The sequence below is a fragment of the Porites lutea genome, chromosome 11 (assembly GCF_958299795.1).
Source record: "Porites lutea chromosome 11, jaPorLute2.1, whole genome shotgun sequence".
Lineage (NCBI taxonomy): Eukaryota > Metazoa > Cnidaria > Anthozoa > Scleractinia > Poritidae > Porites > Porites lutea.
In genome coordinates, this window is record NC_133211.1 from 10,716,587 (window position 1) to 10,736,210 (window position 19,624).

At 38.6% G+C, this 19,624-nt stretch overlaps 2 protein-coding genes across 2 annotated transcripts in view; one reads left to right on the forward strand and one right to left on the reverse strand.

Annotated features, from left to right (window-relative positions):
* Positions 1-441: 441 nt before the first annotated feature.
* LOC140953201 (uncharacterized) lies at positions 442-17,444 on the forward strand. Its single transcript, XM_073402701.1, has 9 exons — positions 442-459; positions 928-1,049; positions 1,268-1,783; positions 2,351-2,611; positions 13,619-13,669; positions 14,960-15,026; positions 15,511-15,632; positions 15,854-16,369; positions 16,966-17,444. The coding sequence occupies exons 2-9, from the start codon at positions 939-941 to the stop codon at positions 17,323-17,325; spliced, it is 2,004 nt and encodes a 667-aa protein (XP_073258802.1). The 5' UTR covers positions 442-459; positions 928-938; the 3' UTR covers positions 17,326-17,444.
* Positions 17,445-18,804: 1,360 nt separating this feature from the next.
* The window catches only part of LOC140952732 (UPF0390 protein zgc136864-like), a 3,247-nt gene continuing 2,427 nt past the window's right edge, over positions 18,805-19,624 (reverse strand). The window contains exon 3 of the mRNA XM_073402174.1: positions 18,805-19,624. Coding sequence (XP_073258275.1) covers positions 19,469-19,624 — 156 coding nt within the window. The 3' untranslated portion in view covers positions 18,805-19,468.

Sequence of the window (19,624 nt, forward strand, 5' to 3'; positions counted from 1 at the left end):
AGTTACAGTGATAAATATTTTGAATGGAAAATTTGTCGCATGCAAAGTTTTCCAAAAGTTACATGTGCAGAGAACATGAATGATTGTCTTCATTCGTCAAATTATCACGTCAGTGCCCTTCAAACTTGGTTCAACTTGTATCTCAAAGGAAGTTTAAAACAGCTCTTATCATTGGCCGGTTTTCAAAATAATTGCTTAACGTCATGGAGCCTTCCAACTCGTTTTAACTTGCTACTTAAATAAAACAAAAGCAGTACATGACTCCTTTCAATTCGTCAATTAAGACCGACTGATTTACATGTAACCAATAGGAATACTTCTAGAAACTTACATTTAACAATATTTCAAACTTGTCCAAAACACGTTTTTAAGTAAACTTGGTCAAAACAGGGCATAAAAACTTTCGTACTTTCAAAAAAATTATCATTCGTCTTGGGATCACTACGGTCGTTCATACAAGTAAGGTAGGACTTGAGTCAATGTTTCCAACAATCTTTCGTATCAAACTAATATACTCAGTTTAATTGAACGATAGCTTGGAGTCTTTTCACTTGGTTTCAATTTGAACTGTTTCTTTTCACGAAATATTTAAATGTAAGGCTTATCGCTACTAGTTTTGCGCCTAAATCTTAAGCGAACGCTTCAACGAAATGTCCAAAAGTTTTAAGCGTCCGTGTAAGTCTGACATATAATTGCAAGGACATGGTAATGTTTTCAAGTAATACTAAAAGCTGACCTGAAATTGATGAATGAAACCTGACGAAACTGATATTTTTTCCACAAAACAAATAGTAACTTTGCCACAGATCATCAATTCGCGTTGCTTGTTATCTACATTTTGATTTTTTTTTTTTAGCAAATCATTGAAACCGATGCCTTTTTAAAGAATATTTGGCCATAATTTTGAGCGTACTCCTGTTTTCACAGGTTTCCTCATCATGCAAACCTTTATAAAGATACCGCTGGCTACTGTGTTATGCGGGCTGCTCTTACTGCTCATTACCTTGTGTTCTGCAAATGACAACAACAGCAGCAAACCACGTGACAAGGTGAGTTTGTGTAATCAAACATTGTAATATATAGCTTTAATATATGAGAAGTGAAAGTCAGTCAATGGTACCTGAACTATTAACCTGAAAGAACTTAGTGAGGTAGAATGAATGAACGGTGATTTTTTATTTAAGGATGCTTGACTAAGGTTAATTGATTGATTTAATCAATTGATCATGAATTTATAACGGCATGAATTTTTAAATTTTTCATTTAGAGTATTCCTCAACACACGTCACCTAATGGTTCTTGTGGTCATGGTGAGTGTTTCTGTGCACCAGGAATTCCCGGCATCCCAGGAAGCCCTGGACCCGCAGGACCTGGAGGTGTTGCGGGATCACCTGGAAATCATGGACCTGAAGGACCCATGGGCCCACGAGGAAAGAAAGGCGATGAAGGAGACCGTGGAAGACCGGGAGCACCAGGCGTCAAAGGAGTTAAAGGACCTGCAGGCCCAGCAGGTCCACGTGGGGACAAAGGTGAAGCAGGTTCAGCTGGTTCCCCTGGAAATAAGGGTGATGAAGGTCCTCGTGGAAAGCAAGGTCCTTCTGGCCCCAAGGGACTTCAAGGACCCTCAGGTTCAGCTGGTTCCCATGGAAACAAGGGTGATTCAGGTGCTCGTGGAAGTCAAGGTCCTCCAGGTCCAAAGGGTGCTCCAGGATCGTTTGGTCGTAATTGGAAACAGTGCGTTTTTAAGAATCTGGACGATCAAAGGGACTCTGGATTGATAAAGGTAACAACTGAGTTGGTTGTGCTAGTTTTTATAAATCAAGCCAAAGCAAACTAATAAGTCTGGCTTTGAAATTTGCCTTATTACGTGTAAAGCTCATTGGTTAAGTTCTTTGAGAAAAAGATGCGTGTTTCTAAACTTGTGCGAGCTATACTATTCATGGAATGATGCAAAATGCAGGAAAAAGGTCCAAAAACAAGATCAGTTTCAGATATACGTACATCTTTTGGTCTGAATTTGAGTGAAATACGTCATGGCCGACTATACTACTTAATTGTTCCCAAGGTCCAAGCTATCTAGTACAGTTAAGGGTAAAATAATTACAAAAGTAGAATGTCCAGCTCTAGCCCAATAAAGAGTGAGGGGAGTTCCAGCAATCCTCTTTGCAAAAATGAGTTTGCTTGTTGATCCATGTTTAAATTGTTTCCAGGAAGAAATTTCTTACTGATACAGCGAGTGATATACACGGCTTTCAGATCGGTTTTTCCTGAATGTCATGAACCAATTAAACGCACATGTTTAATTTCGGTTCACCTAGTTCAGATCTTTCTTCTTCTGTCGATTTTAAAGGAATGCATTTTCAAGAAAACATCAGATACCACTGGATTGCGTGTCTTCTGGAATGGAAATCTTCGTCTCTATGGCTGCCATCATTGCTGCAGACGATGGTATTTCACTTTCAACGGTGCTGAGTGTTCAGCACCAGCAGCCATTGACGGTATAGTCTACATGGTATATGGAACCAGCGGCAAAAAGAATTTGCACCGTGTACGTCACATTGAAGGAGTCTGTGAGAAAATCCGCAAGGGTACTGTTCGCGTGGGATTCTGGGTGGGCAATTGTGCTGGTTACGGATCTGCTGATGCTCGGACAGGCTGGAACTCAGTGTCCCGGATATACGTGGAAGAATTATCTCCCCCACAGGCTTAATAGCAGCACGGTCAGAGTTTCTGTTTCACTTTTAAAGATAACCATGAACAGAGTAATATTTCGGGGGTAATCAGTAAGCAAACTGAAGTAAATTTTGATTGTTAGAGACAGGAGTCTAGGTTTGCGCAGAAAATCTGTTTGAAAGGTGTAGGATTTAGAGCTTACATTATGTTCACTATTGTCACAAGGTGACAACAATGTTAGAGCGACTCTTTTATGTTACTAAATAAATGGGCTTTAAGATAAAATAAATAGCGTACATTCTGAATTTTATACTACCCTTCGGGACCTTAGCCTGCGTTGCAGGTGCTTGGAAGTATTAAATGAGCGCAAGAAAGAACGGACAAGCGAGGGAGCCCGTTCTTTCTTGCGCCCATTATTTCCGCCTTTTTTCTGATTCTTTAATTTATCATTCAGTGTTATTTTCCTTCGCTTATATTTCTACAAATTAATGAACTGAAGTCAACATTAAAGTCAGAGCAAATGATATATCTTCAGCTGATGGTACTAGAATCGGGGCACCCAACGACCGAATGTTTTAGAAGCCTGTTTGGTAAATTTGTAGCTGCCCTAAATACTATTTATCTGTTCGGATGTCTTAGGTGAACTCTGGTCGTCTCGAAAGTTTTAGTTGCGTAATCTCATCTGAAACTGTTAGCTACCCTGATGGGCCCGGTCGAAAGTTCCAGAACATGGAGTAGCGGCACCTTAAATAGAAGATTCTACGGAACGTTTTGAATTTTTACCGAAATATTTAGGAGACCCTTTTTTAACAATAATCGGCGCAATATCTTGGTTACCCTGGGTGCCAGAGGGTTTTTTTCCCTGTTGTTTGACGCAAAAATTGAGCGGCGAGGCCGCGATCGTGTCGATGGCGATTGCCTCTCAATTTTCGCCGCAAACAACAGGAAAAAAACCTCTGGCACCCAGGGTATATCTTGGTATTAATAAAATGTGAAAAACACAACCTCCCAAATTAAAAAAAAATCGTATGAAACCGAGTATCCTTAGAAGAATGTAACTTTTATCCTGAACAACTTAGTCTTTCCGCAAGCTACAGAATGATTTGTAGGCATTATTTTATCATTCGAACCGTTTTTTTTTTACTGAAAAACATTTGTTAGCTGCCCCTGATAGAAATTTCATTTTGAAAGTGGCCGTGGGACTGTCGTTAGAAAATGCTGCTGATAATTGCGTTCGAGGTACGAGAACGCAACCCCTAATTTGTGTCGGGTGTTCTGTGCATTATAGGGTGTCCTGTGCAATTAATTTCGAGATTGCATTCGTCTTCGACCCCGCTTGCTCACGTTTTGCCTCACTTTGACGCGCTAACTCACGTGGTGATTCGTGTGTCGGCGTTCATCTTTCAAACGTTTGCTGAGGTCTGCTATTCTGTCTTCGTAAATCGTTCATCTTTTAAAAGTGGGCTGAATCTTCGTAAAGCGTACATATTTTGAGTTTGCTGAAGGTCTACTATCGATCTGTGTTTACTGAATTTTCCAAAACGTTCATCTTTCAAAAGTGTGCTGAAAGTTTACACCCTGAGTTTGCTGAAGGTCTACTATCGATTCGTGTTTAATGAATCTTCCAAAGCGTTCATCTTTCAAAAGTGTGCTGAAATTTTACACCCTGAGTAAAATTTTACTTTGGATTAAGCCTTCAAAAAACAAAAAAAAACAAAAAGTTCTTTTTACACGCCCGAAGCACCCTGGCCAGTGTCTCCTCAAATAACAAGCATTTGAGACGAACCATACGATATCACGCTGATCACTAGCCTTCAAAACCTTTTCATAATGATACACAGTTTAAATCGAGGTTTCACTGTTCAAAATATGCCATAATCACAGTTATCTATCGCAAGAACCATCCACCCTGGCCCTCAACTGCTACCTGTACGCCTAGCAAACATATCGAACGCACTCTCCTAAGCTCTGATTACTCCTAGTTTTACAAGTAAAGAGCTAAAACTGAGTTCGTACGGAGAATAAGGTTACGAAATATGACCGCGATGCTATAATGGTGAAATTTTAGAACACAGAGAGATCTTTTCACACTTAAATTTTAGCCACAGCCACTTCGCTGCGGATGCCAAACATTCACACATGAAATCAAATTGCTGTTGACCTACGCGGCAAAATGTTTGACTGTTATGGATTTGTTGCCCGAGGAGGTAACATTTGAGCCTTTAGGTAATTTATTCGTTTGTCAGGGAAAAAGTAAAGTGTTTGACGAGAAATCGAAACGGTTCACTTATTAAAGAAATATTGGAACAGTTACGGCTAGCTGTGCAAGCACGGGTGTATTAATCACGTAGTCCGACCTGTAAGCTTGTGAGAGTTACACTGCTATGTAAAGCTTCTCAGATGATCATAAACGAGTGCGCATGCCTACGATCAGGCATCCAAAAATCCAACAACCAAATTTACAGAATGGTATGCTATCTCTCTAATGCTCCCGTGCAATTAATACTGGTTATTCACTTCATTGATCAGTCACAAGCTCCACGTTACAAATGAGTCGCGTGATTGACGTGACGCGCTCTGACATCGATTTCCCTCCATGGGTTTGACAACACTGTAAACTTCTTCTTAAAAAAAGTAGATAAAATAAATAAATAAAAAACGCCCTCTTCCTATCCCCACCATATTTATAGCACTAGAACTAAAGCTAATCTGCTAATGTGGCTGAATTAACCAACTAACACCTGAACCTCCCGTGGGGATCCTCGTCCCTTTTACTACTTGTCACGTCATCAGTCTAAGTAACGGTCATAGACAACTTTGACAATCTAACTTGTTCGGGAGAAAAGACCTTTTAAACCTTAACCCGAAAAAGCATGATTAAGTCAAACAAACCAGAGAAAACTACATACAACCATGTAACGTTGACCAGAAAGTCCGAAATTCCACATAGGCTCTCCAGTACTTTCTTTCAAATAATTTCACCATCCTCGGGATTTAGGCGGAAACATTTCCCACCAAAATGAAGCCTAATATATGTGCGGTAAAAGAAAAAGCAGGGAAATGAGAAAATTTGCGTTTTCCGCATTCCAAACTTAAAAAGCTACAATTTTGCATCTGGAAAACTGAAGCTGCAGCTTAGTGATATGTTATGGGCAGTTTTGGGTCTTTTTTGGCTAAACAGAAAACTTCCTTTTGGCTAGACAGAAAACGACATGGCTGGCATCAAAAGGCATGTTTCAGCGAAATTCTTAGTTTCAAGTGGGTTAATAATAATAGTAATAATAATGCTGATAACGATGACGACTGACGACGATAATAACAATCGAAAACAGAGAAACTTATCCTTTAGTTCTGCAGTTCTGGAGTCCATTTTATTGCTGAATATACAAATAATTGGGAAGGTGAACAACCTTTGGTTCAATCTTTTGCACTCATATATAAGATATTTAATGGTCAGTTAACAAATACATTTGCATGGTCTTTAGTTAAACTGGGAATTACCAATTTACATTAACACCGAGAATTATACCTAAAAAGTTATACATCTGTACTTTTAGTAGTGTTACAAAGACTGCCGGGGAAGAGAATGGACCATAAGAACAAGTTTAAAATACAGCGAGGGTGATTAAATATGTTCTCCAAGTGTTAAAAAATTCTTAGCTTCGCCTTGAGTTTTTAAGAGCGACGTTCAGGAAAAATCGACCAAAATCTTAATTTCGTGGCAAGAGTTGAAAAATCAATTTATTTCATTTTTTGTTCATAGATAGCTGTTAGGTAGATAAGAAACCTAATGTAGATTGTTCCTGTCAAAAGCCTTTTATTTGCGAGAAAAATTAGAAGATCGGTTTTCGATGTCGGAGTCTCAGACTGCCCTAATTTGTAACCTGAAATTCGCTAACATCAACTTTCCTCGCGTTCGCAAACGAAGCAGCATGGAGAGATTTGGACACTTTCAATGAACAGAAAAATTATTCTTCTTCCATTAAAAGATACTTTCAGGGCAATAGCGAAGCTCGTCGTACTGAAATAATTAAAAAATGAGGGATAGGTTTTCAGGATGACAAAAACTTAAGTTCGTTACTCATTTTCGACAACAATATTTAACATGTGGTATATCTCCAAATTCTCTTCATGCTATTTAAATCACACATTTAGACATTCATTTAAAACATACCTGGGAACTGGCTTGGGTTATTGAAGGAAATCTCTGTAAGACACCATCGAAGTTCAGGAATTATCATTGTAGGCCGGCGGTAATTGTGTAAACACTTCCAATTTCGAAACGCGTAAAAGTAGATATTTACAGCCTAAAGGCTCGTTTTTCGTACTTCTTGTGGGTTTCCCATTGCAAAGTAGCTTTCTTCAACCAAAGAGTGGGGTAAAAAGGTGAAACTGGGTCAATTTTAGACACTTTGAGCCACTTTGAAACAATGAATTCTACCAGCCGGCGACTCTGCGTGACAATCTGTTCCGTGACTGCACGTGACATAACATACATTTGAAGAGACGGAGCCGTTAAAATGACAGTCACGGAATCAAGGTAGTAACGCAACGGAATTCTTGAAAGAGTAACATTTTCGATGCCGACAGTCAGTTTTGAAGAACAAAAAATCAAACGCACTAGTATTCTGGTACTCACTTTTTATCGAAAAATAAGGACTTTAACAATGGTAATTCGCTAAGGATGAGGGAACAGGAAGATATTTCTTCTTCTACTATCGAGGAAACTTGGTGCCGTTAAATAAGTTATTTTGGTCACGCTTCACTATATTTACCGGACTTCGATGCTTTCGTTTGGAGGCTGCCTTCAGGAACCCATGCCAGTTCTCAAGTATGTTTTAGATGAATGTCTAAATGTGTGAATAAACGAGGACTGGGAAAATTTGGAGCTATACCACAGGAAAAGTAATGCCGCAGCAAACAACTACAAAATTAAAGTTTTTGTCACCGTAAAAACCTGTTCTTCGTTTTTGAATTATGTCAGTTTAACGAGTCTTGATATCGCTATGAAAGTATCTTCTAGTGAAAGAAGAAGAGTTGTTCTATTGATGGAAAGTATCCAAATTTCTCCTTACGCCTTTTATTTGCGAACGCGAGGAGAGTTGATGTTAGCAAATTTCGGGTTGAAAATGCGGCCATTTTGAGACTCCAACCACGAAAACTAATATTCTTACTTTTCTCGAAAATAAAAGGCTTTTTGGAGGAACAACTTACATCAGATTACTTATCTACCGAAAAGCTATATATGGACAAAAAATGAAGGAATTCGATTTTTCAACTCTTGCCACTCGATGGTCGATATTTCCTGACCGTCGCTCTTAAACCTGATAATACACTCTTGCTCGGTTTTTAAACAGTTCACATAAAATTATGAAATATTAAAAGTTGAAGTGAGAAAGACCTTTCCAAATATTGATTTTTTCCTCTCATACAGTTGTAGCTGCATGGTTTTGGCCGAAAAGGTAGTATCATTTTCTTGAACGGGTAAAAGCGTGCTTATTAACATCACCACACCCGGGTGGAATGACAAAGAGGAAGTTACTGCTTCCCACAAAATGAGGCTGAGCCGAAGGGAGAGGAGGAAATACAGCGACGGTGTGTTATTACCGTAATTACAGCTCTCGTTATATCGCTGTTATTTCCTCTACGTAGTTTATTAAAAACCTACGATAAATTTGCAGTTACACTGGATCGATACATTAGCACGTAATTCCAGTACATCAGTATATGGAAGTAGTTAGTTTATAAAAGTAAATGCCAGTCCCTCCACTCCTCATAGCGGGCAACTCCGAATCTCACAAAAAAAACATTTGTTTCATTGTGAAATGAGACCAAACCAAGAGAAAGGATTTCCTCCACTGCCTTACATTTTAAAAGTCAGTTTTTTCTAGTTACAAATCCCTAATAAGTATTAGGAAAACCAGCTTCGCCATCCACTGGATAGAGACTTATCCAGTACTATAACGTTATCCCTCTTTTGTAACAACTGGGACCTGAACCTTTCAAGATTACATACCGCCGAAAGTACAATTCCATCAAGAACGTCTTTTGACCAAAGTATTTGGTGTTCTTGCGCACGCATGCATTGGTTTTCGATTGAAAACGTTATTGTAGGATGTCTAAAGAGAAACAAATCATTGTATTCTTTCTTTACAATAAGCCTGGCGGCAGGCATGAGGCGGGGCAGGGCGATCCTAAAAAGACTAGTCATGTGGGCGGCTGACGGAAACATTATTTTTATTTAGATAAAGAGCAATCAGGGGACACCTTTTGACAAATTATTATCTAAAAAACTTTTTTGATGTATTTGAGATAAATAAACAGCACCTTAATTGCAGTGAGTGTTTCAACTAGCTGCCGTTCTAGCATTTGAATCGTAAAAGCAGTCAGCAGCCTCTACCTATTGTTTTAATTCGACTGATCCAGAATGATACTGTGAGATTAAGAGCAAGATTTACATAGCTTACCTCTGAAGAAGAAAGCTGTTTTTTTTAATTTCAAAAGTAGAGCTGAATATCTCTGTAGATACAGTAAGATAGATTTCCGGGGAGGGAATTGTCGTAACAAAAAAAACCGTGCCCGTACGTTGGAAAATTGGAATTAAGCCCCTCAACTGGGTGTGGCTCCAGCTTGATTTGACTACCGAATCGTCCCCAGTCGTCTCTTATTATTTTGTAAGCGGTCAAGGAACGGTTGCGGCAGACTATTAGACACTGGTGCGAAGGGGACGATGAGAAGGTCAAAGGGGAAATGAAGTCTCTTTCCTGCTTCCCATCATCCGCCGCACTTCCCTTTACCGCGGTTCTCTCGTTAATATTAATAGGAGACTGAGAGACAAGTGGGGACGAGTCAGGATTTGACCCCAATACTTCAACACAATGACGGCATTTGCTACTGTTATGCACAACCCTAAGCAACTTTTTATGAGTTAAAAATAATCGCTTTCCTTTCTGAACACCCTAAGTCAGACCAAAATCTGAAATTTCTACTGCTAAAAGTGACGACGAGCATCACCGCCATTTTCATATGGGAATCAGGCATACAAACAATTACTAAAAAATTACATGGATTCGTCATTCATTCTGCTTTGAAACTTTCGCGCACCGGCTTTATTAGGCTGCCTCCTCGCACCCTCGTGTCTTCGCGACGCTGTTCGTTAGCGATAACTTATTTCTACTTACAGTGGACTCTCCATAACTCGAACCTTCAAGACAAATCGAGTTATCGGGAGCTCGAAGAAAATAGCCGGGAGTAAGGAAAATAACACTTTTTACTGCACAGTGAGCATTTTAATCACATTTAACTGTAGAAATGTCAAGTGAAAATTACAAGATACTTCTTGATTATAAATCAGAATGTAACGTAGCAAATAGCTTAATTAGAGTATGCGTTTTACTGTTTTGAGAAGTAAAGCTCTTTCACGCTAGATTTGTGGCAAACAACATCAGCCTCCATATAATTAATAAACTTTAACATGCTTACAACACGTCAATGGGAAATTCAGAATTCAATGTTTCGGACGCCATTAGGCTTTTTTTCCCAACTTTTTAAGGCTTTAAGGGCTCAAAACATGGTTCGAGTTATCGAGGGTAAAATTACATAGAAATGATCTGAGGGGAAACAAAAACTACTTCGAGTTAGCGGAAGATTCGAGTTTCCCAGGGCAAAATTACAGTAAATGTATGACGAAAATCCAGGGGGAATCGATTTTGGTTCGAGATAGCGCGAGGTTCGAGTTATCGGGAGTCAACTGTATTCCTTCTTGGGCGTGAGTAGCGCGACTGAGTTCGGCAAGGCAGTAACTGACTACATTTGAAACACGCTCCAAGCCGTGGAATGCCTAAGTGTAAGATCGCGAGGAAATAAGATTGAAACCAACATTAAGGGAAATCAGTTTTTTTTACCTAAATTTACTACCGTACATAAACATCTAAGGTTCATTTCGTTTCTAGTAGCTTCTAGTCTCGACTCCTTTGACAGTGTCTGATCACAAGTATCGATCATACAATCAAAACAATTGAGCAAATTGTCAGCGAAGTTTCCCTGTAACTATAAATCATTAAAAATTTCACTGTTAATATTATAATGGAACAATATTTTTTACAAATCATTGCGCTCAGACTCATGCTTGTATCAGACCTTTAAGAGTGACATGGATTTTTTTTAAGATTGAGGAACTGGATATCAGTTTCCGTTAATGGTTAATAGAGTAGGGTCCTACATTATGACAAAGCTCAAGATTTCAATTGAATTTGTCAAATTGAAAGTACAGTCTTTATTTTGAGCACTGGACCAGACTCTGGTCGGCTAACTGAGGTCCATGGTTTAGTATCAAAGATAGAAGCAGACATCCTGTAGGCAAGAGAAATATTTCCGCCAAGACAGTTTCATTTTTCTAGTAGTCGAAAGGTGCTATTTATTATGCAACGTATTACCTACAGTGTATGTTACTAGAATGCAAATTTTACATCAGTACCTCAAAGTAAACAAGCAACACGCTCAATTTTCAAACAAACAGACCATGACAATGATTTCCGCATCCGATTTTTTGAGTAAATTTTTTAGTAAAATGCGAAAGCTTTGAACAAAGCCGAGCTCAACTACCTCGCGACTCATTTATGTTATGCCTTGTATCCGTGACTATATCAGAAGATGACATTTTCAAAACTCAGTAAAGAGCAACACTGAATCCAGCATCGCGTTGTGCGGAATTTTTTTTAGACGGCTTGAAGTGGACAAATCGCCATGTTTACGTTGAGAATACTATAGACACACTAAAGCACTCGTGACAGGCAGAGACGACAATTTATTGCACAAGTATACTGGCTGGTCTAAAGTTTAACAAAGCGTCCTGTTTGAAATTATTAGTATCTTTTTTAAGTTACTTGAACTTGTGTTTCGCGCTAATAGAAAACGAAGTCGCAGTAGCTGAGGAGGAATGCGTAGCTAGAAGAGCGCATTTCACTGGCGTCAGAAAAAGAAAACACATATTGAATAATCTAAATATGCTATGTACAATCCAGTTCAGGCGTAGTCGTAAAACTTGGACTTCTCTCAGAAGGCCATTCTTCATTATATAATTAATTAAACCTTATATAAAACAGAAATCGAACAAACAGAGAAAACTTCCGACATCACCCTCCCCACCCGTTACCCCACCTTTGCTTCTCACCGCCCAACCCTCCCTTCCCTAGCTTAGTCGAAATCACTCTTCTGGACCCTCTCTTTTTTTGTAAAACGTGGTCTGACAGGAAAATTATTATACATTCAAAGGAAACAAAGTGGAAATTGCTTTATAGTGGAATCCCGATTTTTCCAACAACCTTACATGGGAAAGCAAATTTGTTCGAATTATCGGGACGTTTAAAGATCGGGGGTAAAATTACAGTGTTTGGCTGGAGAAGGAAAGTTAATTTTGCTTCAAAATATCGGGAATTTCAGAACACTGAGAGTTCGAGAAATTGAGGCTCTACTGTACTTTACCGATCGCTGTGAACAACGATAAAGCGAGATGGCTTGAGGAATCCTAGTCTCGCTCAACAAGAACTTGGTTGCATGTACAGGTCACAGAATTTCTTGTCGTCTCTTTGTCAAGGGCTCACGGTTGACCCATGAATTGCAGTGTCCAGTCCTAGAAGACGAAACCTTGATAAATGGATTACTGGAAGGTATGATTTATCATGTTTATCATGTTAAAACGTCGACGGAGGCTAAAAAGTCGGCTCTGTTCTAGTTTTACTACACATTTATCAATGCGATCGCATAGAAACCGCATTCGCATCAGTAGCTGATTCCTTTCAATGTCATTTCGATTTTACATAATATTATATTTAAACTTCGAAAGAAAAAAAGTGTATTTCAAACGTATAAATCAAGAAGTTGACCATGTGTCCAAGCAAAGATAAAATAGAAAGGAAATGAAAGTGTCGCTAAAAAGAATTATTAAATATAGCCCAGTTTTCAAAACTCGACGAATACCGACAGAGAAATTCTGATCGGGACGAGAACTTGAATTGATCGCCGGATACAAAATGAGCCACGCGTCATAAAATCTACACATATTCGTACTCTTTTTTCCTCAGTTTTTACTCAAACCATCATCCCAATACATATGCGTTCTCAACTAAGAAAGGGTTACGTCGCCAAGTAAGACGAAAAATGAACGGGTCAGAAACTGAAGAAATATTAAAAGAAAAATCGTCAAATAAAAAGGACAGAAAATATCTCATCGAGCACAAAAACTCTTCGTGAGAGATGGGTTGTTACAGAAAGACTTCAGGTTATGTGTGACCTTTGAGGTAGATCTTGAGTGAGAGCGAACATGTAATAATAAAAGATTTAGAAGTCCCACGACTTTCGAATCTTTCATTTCGTTTAGATATAGTTATGAAAGGTGTTTTCACTCAATAATTTTCGCCTCAAACCAATTGTGAAATTTATGACGCCATTGCAAATTGAGAAAGATATCCGTTTAATAATGTCCTAAATTTTACTTCCTCCGTTCGTAAAGAGACCACGAGAGTGCAGTATCAATGTTAATTAAGAAATTAAATAAATACAAAAACAGGGACTCCAGTTTTCTTCTCTTTTTTCCAAGTCCAAGGTAATAGATCGAGGTAATAGATTACTTTTCATGTATGCTGTGGCTTGCAGTAAAAGATGCTATTTCATTGGATAAATCACTGACTGACAAAACAAACACTACAGCCAATAGCATTGCTCGTTGGAACTTAGGTACAATGTCCTCTTAACTTGTTCCTGCGAGAATAGAATGATGATTCATGAATATCACAAAATAGTGGGGAAAACGAATACAAGACAAGAATTAAGGCTTAAAAACAAAAATAGAGTAAGTTTGTATATTTTTACTTAACCGTGGATTCTTTAAAAGATACGTTAAGGTATTCATAGTAATCACAATTTTCCTATTTCCCTTACTCTGCAGTCCTTTGATTTGTCCACTGAGACAACTGCGGTGCAACTGGAAATCTTAGAGGTAAGTTGTATGCCTCATAATATATTAAACCGTGTCTGTGCGAGGTTTTGAAAAACATCTCCGTCGACTTTTTTAGACAACGTTTTAGAAATGAACTCGTCAAAAGGCGAATATTATAAGAATGGTCAATTCTTCTAAAACTGATTAATCGTCCCAAAATTAAGCGTCTTGCAGTCTGATAATAATTTAGCCTCTCGTTGTATTAGCTTCACTCTCTAGAGTGAATTCAGTTAAAAATCCTTAACTTGAACAGTTCTGCACACTTTACACTTTTCGGATTTTTCAAATTAATGATTTAAAGCTTGCTACCGTTAATCATTCAACATATATATGATGTTCAGTCTATCAAAAAAGCGTAGCAGTAGTTCTTTTTGAGTTGTGCCAAAAATCTAAAAAGAATTCTTCAGAACTGACTGAGCTAATTCAAGGAGTCAAAAGTGTCAGAGTTAAGATTTAAAAAAAGAGAGAAAGAAACAACGATATCTTTCGGGAATTTCACTGTCTGTGCCAGTTAAAACCCCCTCAGCACAAGAACCTGTTTAGCCTAAAATTTAAAACAGGTTCTTATTTAAAAATGTTTTTAAAAAATTTTGTACGCTCGGAAAATAAAAAAGTCAACATTCAGGATCCCGTTTGGAGACATAGGTGATTTATCAATCCAACTGGAATGTATTGGTATGCCGGTGATTTCATGAAGGATAAGCTGAACACAACTAAATACTCTTTTTTTAGCTACAATGTATTTTTTCATTGCCAAATGAAATCAGCCTAAATTTCATATGTGCTAATTTCCATTTATGTAAGAACCTGTTTTGGCTAATTTGGGAAAATGCAGCTTCTTAGTCGCGGTTTTTACTGAATAGCCTCTAAAGCGTCTTCAGAACAGTTACACTGATAAATATTTTGAATGGCAAATCTGTCGCATGCAAAACAGTTTTCCAAACATTACATTTGCTGATAATAAGAATGATTGTCTTAACATTTCGTCAAATTATCACGTCAGTGCCCTCAGTTCAAACTTGGTTTAACTTGTATCTCAAAGGAAGTTTACATAGTTCTCATCATTGGCCGGTTTTCAAAATAATTGCTTAACGTCATGGAGCCTTCCAACTCGTTTTAACTTGCAACTTAAATAAAACAAAAGCAGTACATGACTCTTTTCAATTCGTCAATTAAGACCGACTGATTTACATGTAACCAATAAGAATGCTTCTAGTAACTTACATTTAACAATCTTTCAAACTTGTCCAAAACACGTTTTTACGTAAACTTGGTCAAAATAGGGCATAAAAACCTTCGTACTGTCGAAAACATTATCATTCGTCTTGGGATCACTACAGTCGTTCATACAAGCAAGGTAGGACTTGAGTCAATGTTTCCAACAATCTTTCGTATCAAACTAATATACTCAGTTTAATTAAACGATAGCTTGGAGTTCTTTTCACGTGGTTTTAATTTGAACTGTTTCTTTTCACGAAATATTTAAATGTAAGGCTTACTGCTACTAGTTTTGTTTAGTTGCGCTTAAATCTTAAACGAACGCTTCAACGAAATGTCCAAAAGTTTTAAGCGTCCGTGTAAGTCCGATATATAATTGCAAGGACATGGTAATGTTTTCAAGTAATGCTAAAAGCTGACCTGAAATTGATGAATAAAACCTGATGAAACTGATATTTTTTCTCCAAAACAAATAGTAACTTCGCCACAGATCATCAATTCGCGTTGCTTGTTATCTGCATTTTGAATTTTTTTGTTTTGTTTTTTTTGTTAGCAAATCATTGAAACTGATGCCTTTTTAAAGATATTCGGCCATAATTTTGAGCGTACTCCGGTTTTCACAGGTTTCCTCATCATGCAAACCTTTATAAAGATACCGCTGGCTACTGTGTTATGTGGGCTGCTCTTACTGCTGATTACCTTGTGTTCTGCAAATGACAACAACAGCAGCAAACCACGTGACAAGGTGAGTTTGTTTAATCAAACATTGTAATATATAGCTTTAATATATGAGAAGTGAGTCAAGTCAGTCAACGGTACCTGAACTATTAACCTGAAAGAACTTAGTGACGTAGAATGAATGAAAGGTGATTTTTTATTTAAGGATGCTTGACTGAGGTTAATTGATTGACTTAATCAATTGATCATGAATTTATAACGGAATGAATTTTTACATTTTTCATTTAGAGTATTCCTCAACAGACTTCACCTTATGGTTCCTGTGGTCATGGTGGGTGTTTCTGTGCACCAGGAATTCCAGGCATCCCAGGAAGCCCTGGACTCGCGGGACCAGCAGGTGTCGCGGGATCACCCGGTAATCATGGACCTGAAGGACCCATTGGCCCACGAGGGAAAAAAGGTGATGAAGGAGCTCGTGGAAGACCGGGAGCACCAGGCGTCAAAGGAGTTAAAGGACCTGCAGGCCAGACAGGTCCACGTGGGGACAAAGGTGAAGCAGGTTCAGCTGGTTCCCCTGGAAACAAGGGCGATACAGGTCCTCGTGGAAAGCAAGGTCCTTCTGGCCCCAAGGGACTTCAAGGACCCTCAGGTTCAGCTGGTTCCCCTGGAAACAAGGGTGATACAGGTGCTCGTGGAAGTCAAGGTCCCACAGGTCCCAAGGGTGCTCCAGGATCGTTTGGTCGTAATTGGAAACAGTGCGTTTTTAAGAATCTGGGCGAAAACAAGGACTCTGGATTGATCAAGGTAACAACTGCATGAGTTTGTTGTTCTAGATTAAATAAATAAATCCGACGTAAATTAAAAATTACTGATACTTAAAGGTCTAGCTTTGAGATTCGAGCGAAGTGTAAATCTTACTGGTTATTACGTCATTTGGAGAAAAAAAATGCGTGTATCTGAAATTTTGCTATTTATTCATGGAATGATACGGAATTCAAGAAAAAATTCGAATGACATTACTTAAGTTACGACAAGTTTATAGGATACACCTATATCTTTTGGTCTGAATTTGAGTAAACCCGCCATGGTAACTATAACTTGTTCCCACGGTTTGCCCCTATGACGTCGATAGCATCGCAGGCACGCTATCCACAGTTGAGGGTATAAAGATGTTAAAGTCAAGTAGCATAGCTATAGCCAACTGAAAAGTCAGAGGAGTTAAAACAATTCCTTTCCTCTTTTCATTGTGAAAATACGAGTGTGTTGATTTCTTTGTGTTACAGTGATTGAAATCCACGGTTTTCAGGTCCGTTTTTCTGGACGATCATGTCATTGTTTATCTCTGATGTTTCATTTTGGTTCACTTCGTTTTGATCTTTCCTCCTCTGTTGATTTTTAAGGAGTGCATTTTCAAGAAAGCATCAGCCACCACTGGGTTGCGCGTCTTTTGGAGTGGCACTCTTCGTCTCGCTAACTGCCATGGATGCTGCAGACGATGGTATTTCACTTTCAATGGTGCAGAGTGTTCAACACCGGCTCCCATTGACGGAGTGGTATACATGAGATATGGAAGTAGTTGGAAAAAGGATTTACACCGCGTACGTCACATAGAAGGAGTCTGTGAGAAAATCCACAAGGGTACTGTTCGCGTGGGATTCTGGGTCGGCAATTGTGCTGGTTACAAATCTGCTGATGCTCACACAGGCTGGAACTCAGTGTCCCGGTTGTACGTGGAAGAAGTACCTCCCCCACAGGCTTAATAACAGCGGAGCCAAAGTTTTTTTTTCCGCTTTCCATGACGAGAGTAATATTTTGAGGGTGATTTCAATAAATAAATGGGTTTTAAAATAAAATGAACGGCGTGTAATATGAATTTACTACCCTCACCCATCTCGACCTTATTTTCCCTTTGTTTTTCTTAGTTCTCCATTCTTTGGGTTATCATTTAAGGTTATTTTCCTGTGTGTCCAGTCAGCATCAAATTTAGGGCGACTAGTGTATCTTCAGCTTTTAAGGGCATCCAACTAATGAATGTTTTATGAGCCTGTTTGAAAAAAATAGAGGTGCCCTATAGCCTGAATTTCATCCGATTACTTCGAGTCGTTATTACTCCCTCAGTTGTTGAGATGAGGAAACGACTCGAAGTAATCGGATGAATTTCAGGCTAGGTGCCCTATATACTATTCATCTGTTCGGATGTCTCAGGGGGACTTTGGTTTTCTCGAAAGTTTTGGGTGGCCTTTTCGTGTCATCTGAAACTGTTAGCTACCCTGATGGGTCCGGTCGCAAGTTTAAGGACGTGGGGTAGCCGTATCTTAAATAGAAGATTTTACGGAAGGTTTTGACTTTTTACGGAAATTTTCAGGGGACCTTTGTGAACTATACTCGCGCGCAATATCTTGGTAATAAATGTGAAAAACACAACCTCCCAAATAAATAAAATCGTATGCAACCGAATATCTTTGAGGAAAGTAACTTTTATCCAGAAAAGTTTAGCCATTCTCGGCATTATTTTCTCTTTCGAAACGTTATTTTAAAGAAAAAAAGGTTCGTTGGGTGCCCCTGACAAGAATTTCATTTTGAAAGTGGCCGTGGGACTGTCGTTGGAAAATGCTGCTGATAATTTTACAGGTAAAGGGCTAAAACTGAGCTCGTATTAAGAATAAGGTTACGGAAATAAGACTACAATGCTATAATGGTGAAAGTAAGAAGGTCTTCAGTTTCACATGAAAATTTAGTCACACCCACCTCGTCGAGGATGCCACACCTTCACTAAGGAAATCAAATTGTTGCTTGACCTTATTCGCTTAATGAGGCAAAATATTTGACTGTCAGGGATTTTTTTGCCTTGTGTGGTAACGTTTGAGTCTTAAGGTAAATTTATTTCTTTGTTGGGGAAAAAGAAGTTTGTTTGACCAGAGAGCAAAACGGTTCACTTATTCGGAAGATTTATTGGATCAGTAACTTTTGCGCATTCCCGAACATCTGAAACACTGGAGCTGCAGCGTAGTCCCGCACTTAAAAAGGGATGTTTGGGTCTTTTTGGCTAAGCAGAAGGGCTTCCTTTTGGCTAGACAGAAAACGGCCTTGCTAGCATCAAAAGATGTGTTTCAGCAAAATTCCCAATTGCAAATGGGTTAATAATAATAGTAAAAATAATGCTGATAACGATGATGAAGATAATAATGATAATAACAATCGAAAAAGAAGCTTATCATTTAGTTCCGAAGTCCATTTTATTGCTGAATATACGGGTAATTTGGAAGGTGAACACTGCCTTGGATTTAGTTCAATCTTTTGAACTCAATCATGATGGTTAGTTAACAAATACATTTGTATCATGGTCTTTAGCAGTTAAACTGGGAATGCACTTTTCCAGAAAGTTTCCATGACCACCCATTAGGCCACAAGGATTATACCTGAAAAGTTATACATCAGGCCTCAGTTGTTCAAAAGTTGGATAACGCTATCCACCGAATAAATCACTATCCCACGAATAAGTGTTAGGGAAACCAATTGCGCTATCCAGTGGATAGTGATTTATCCAGTGGATAGCGTGATCCACATTTTGAACAACTGGGGCCTATACTTTTAGTAGTGTTACAAAGACTATTGAGGAAGTGAATGGACCATAGGAACAAGTTTTAAAAATAAAGCCAGGGTGATTAAATATGTTCTCAAAGTGTTAAAACGTAGTAAAGAATTCCTCTCAATCTCATTACCTCATGAGGTAATATTATGAGGAACATACAAAAGGTTAAAATTGGTGACAAGTTGTTCAATACTATTCTACATCTGCTGCTAAGGAATAGATAGATATATAAATTTTGATAAATACACAAATCATGCTAATATGCATCTTGTTCCATACTCGTTGCATTGCCACAGCTTCAAATGATGAAGTTACTTCTTCTTTTTGCCACCTCCCTTCTTCTTGGGTGGCTTGTTTTTACCTCCCACAGCTGCAGGCTTCACTACTTTTAGTGGTTTGGATTGCTTGCCAACTGCTACCTGAGTAAGCTCTTGTTCTATCTTGGCTTTAATAGTTACTTCCAGTCC

What these genes read in the sequence shown, in the direction of transcription:
- LOC140953201 (XM_073402701.1), top strand. Translation starts at nt 939, where the DNA reads ATGCAAACCTTTATAAAGATACCGCTGGCTACTGTGTTATGCGGGCTG. An exon ending in GGGACTCTGGATTGATAAAG is followed by an intron (nt 1,784 to 2,350) that starts GTAACAACTGAG and finishes TCGATTTTAAAG; the next exon opens with GAATGCATTTTCAAGAAAAC. An exon ending in CAGTCGTTCATACAAGCAAG is followed by an intron (nt 15,027 to 15,510) that starts GTAGGACTTGAG and finishes CGGTTTTCACAG; the next exon opens with GTTTCCTCATCATGCAAACC.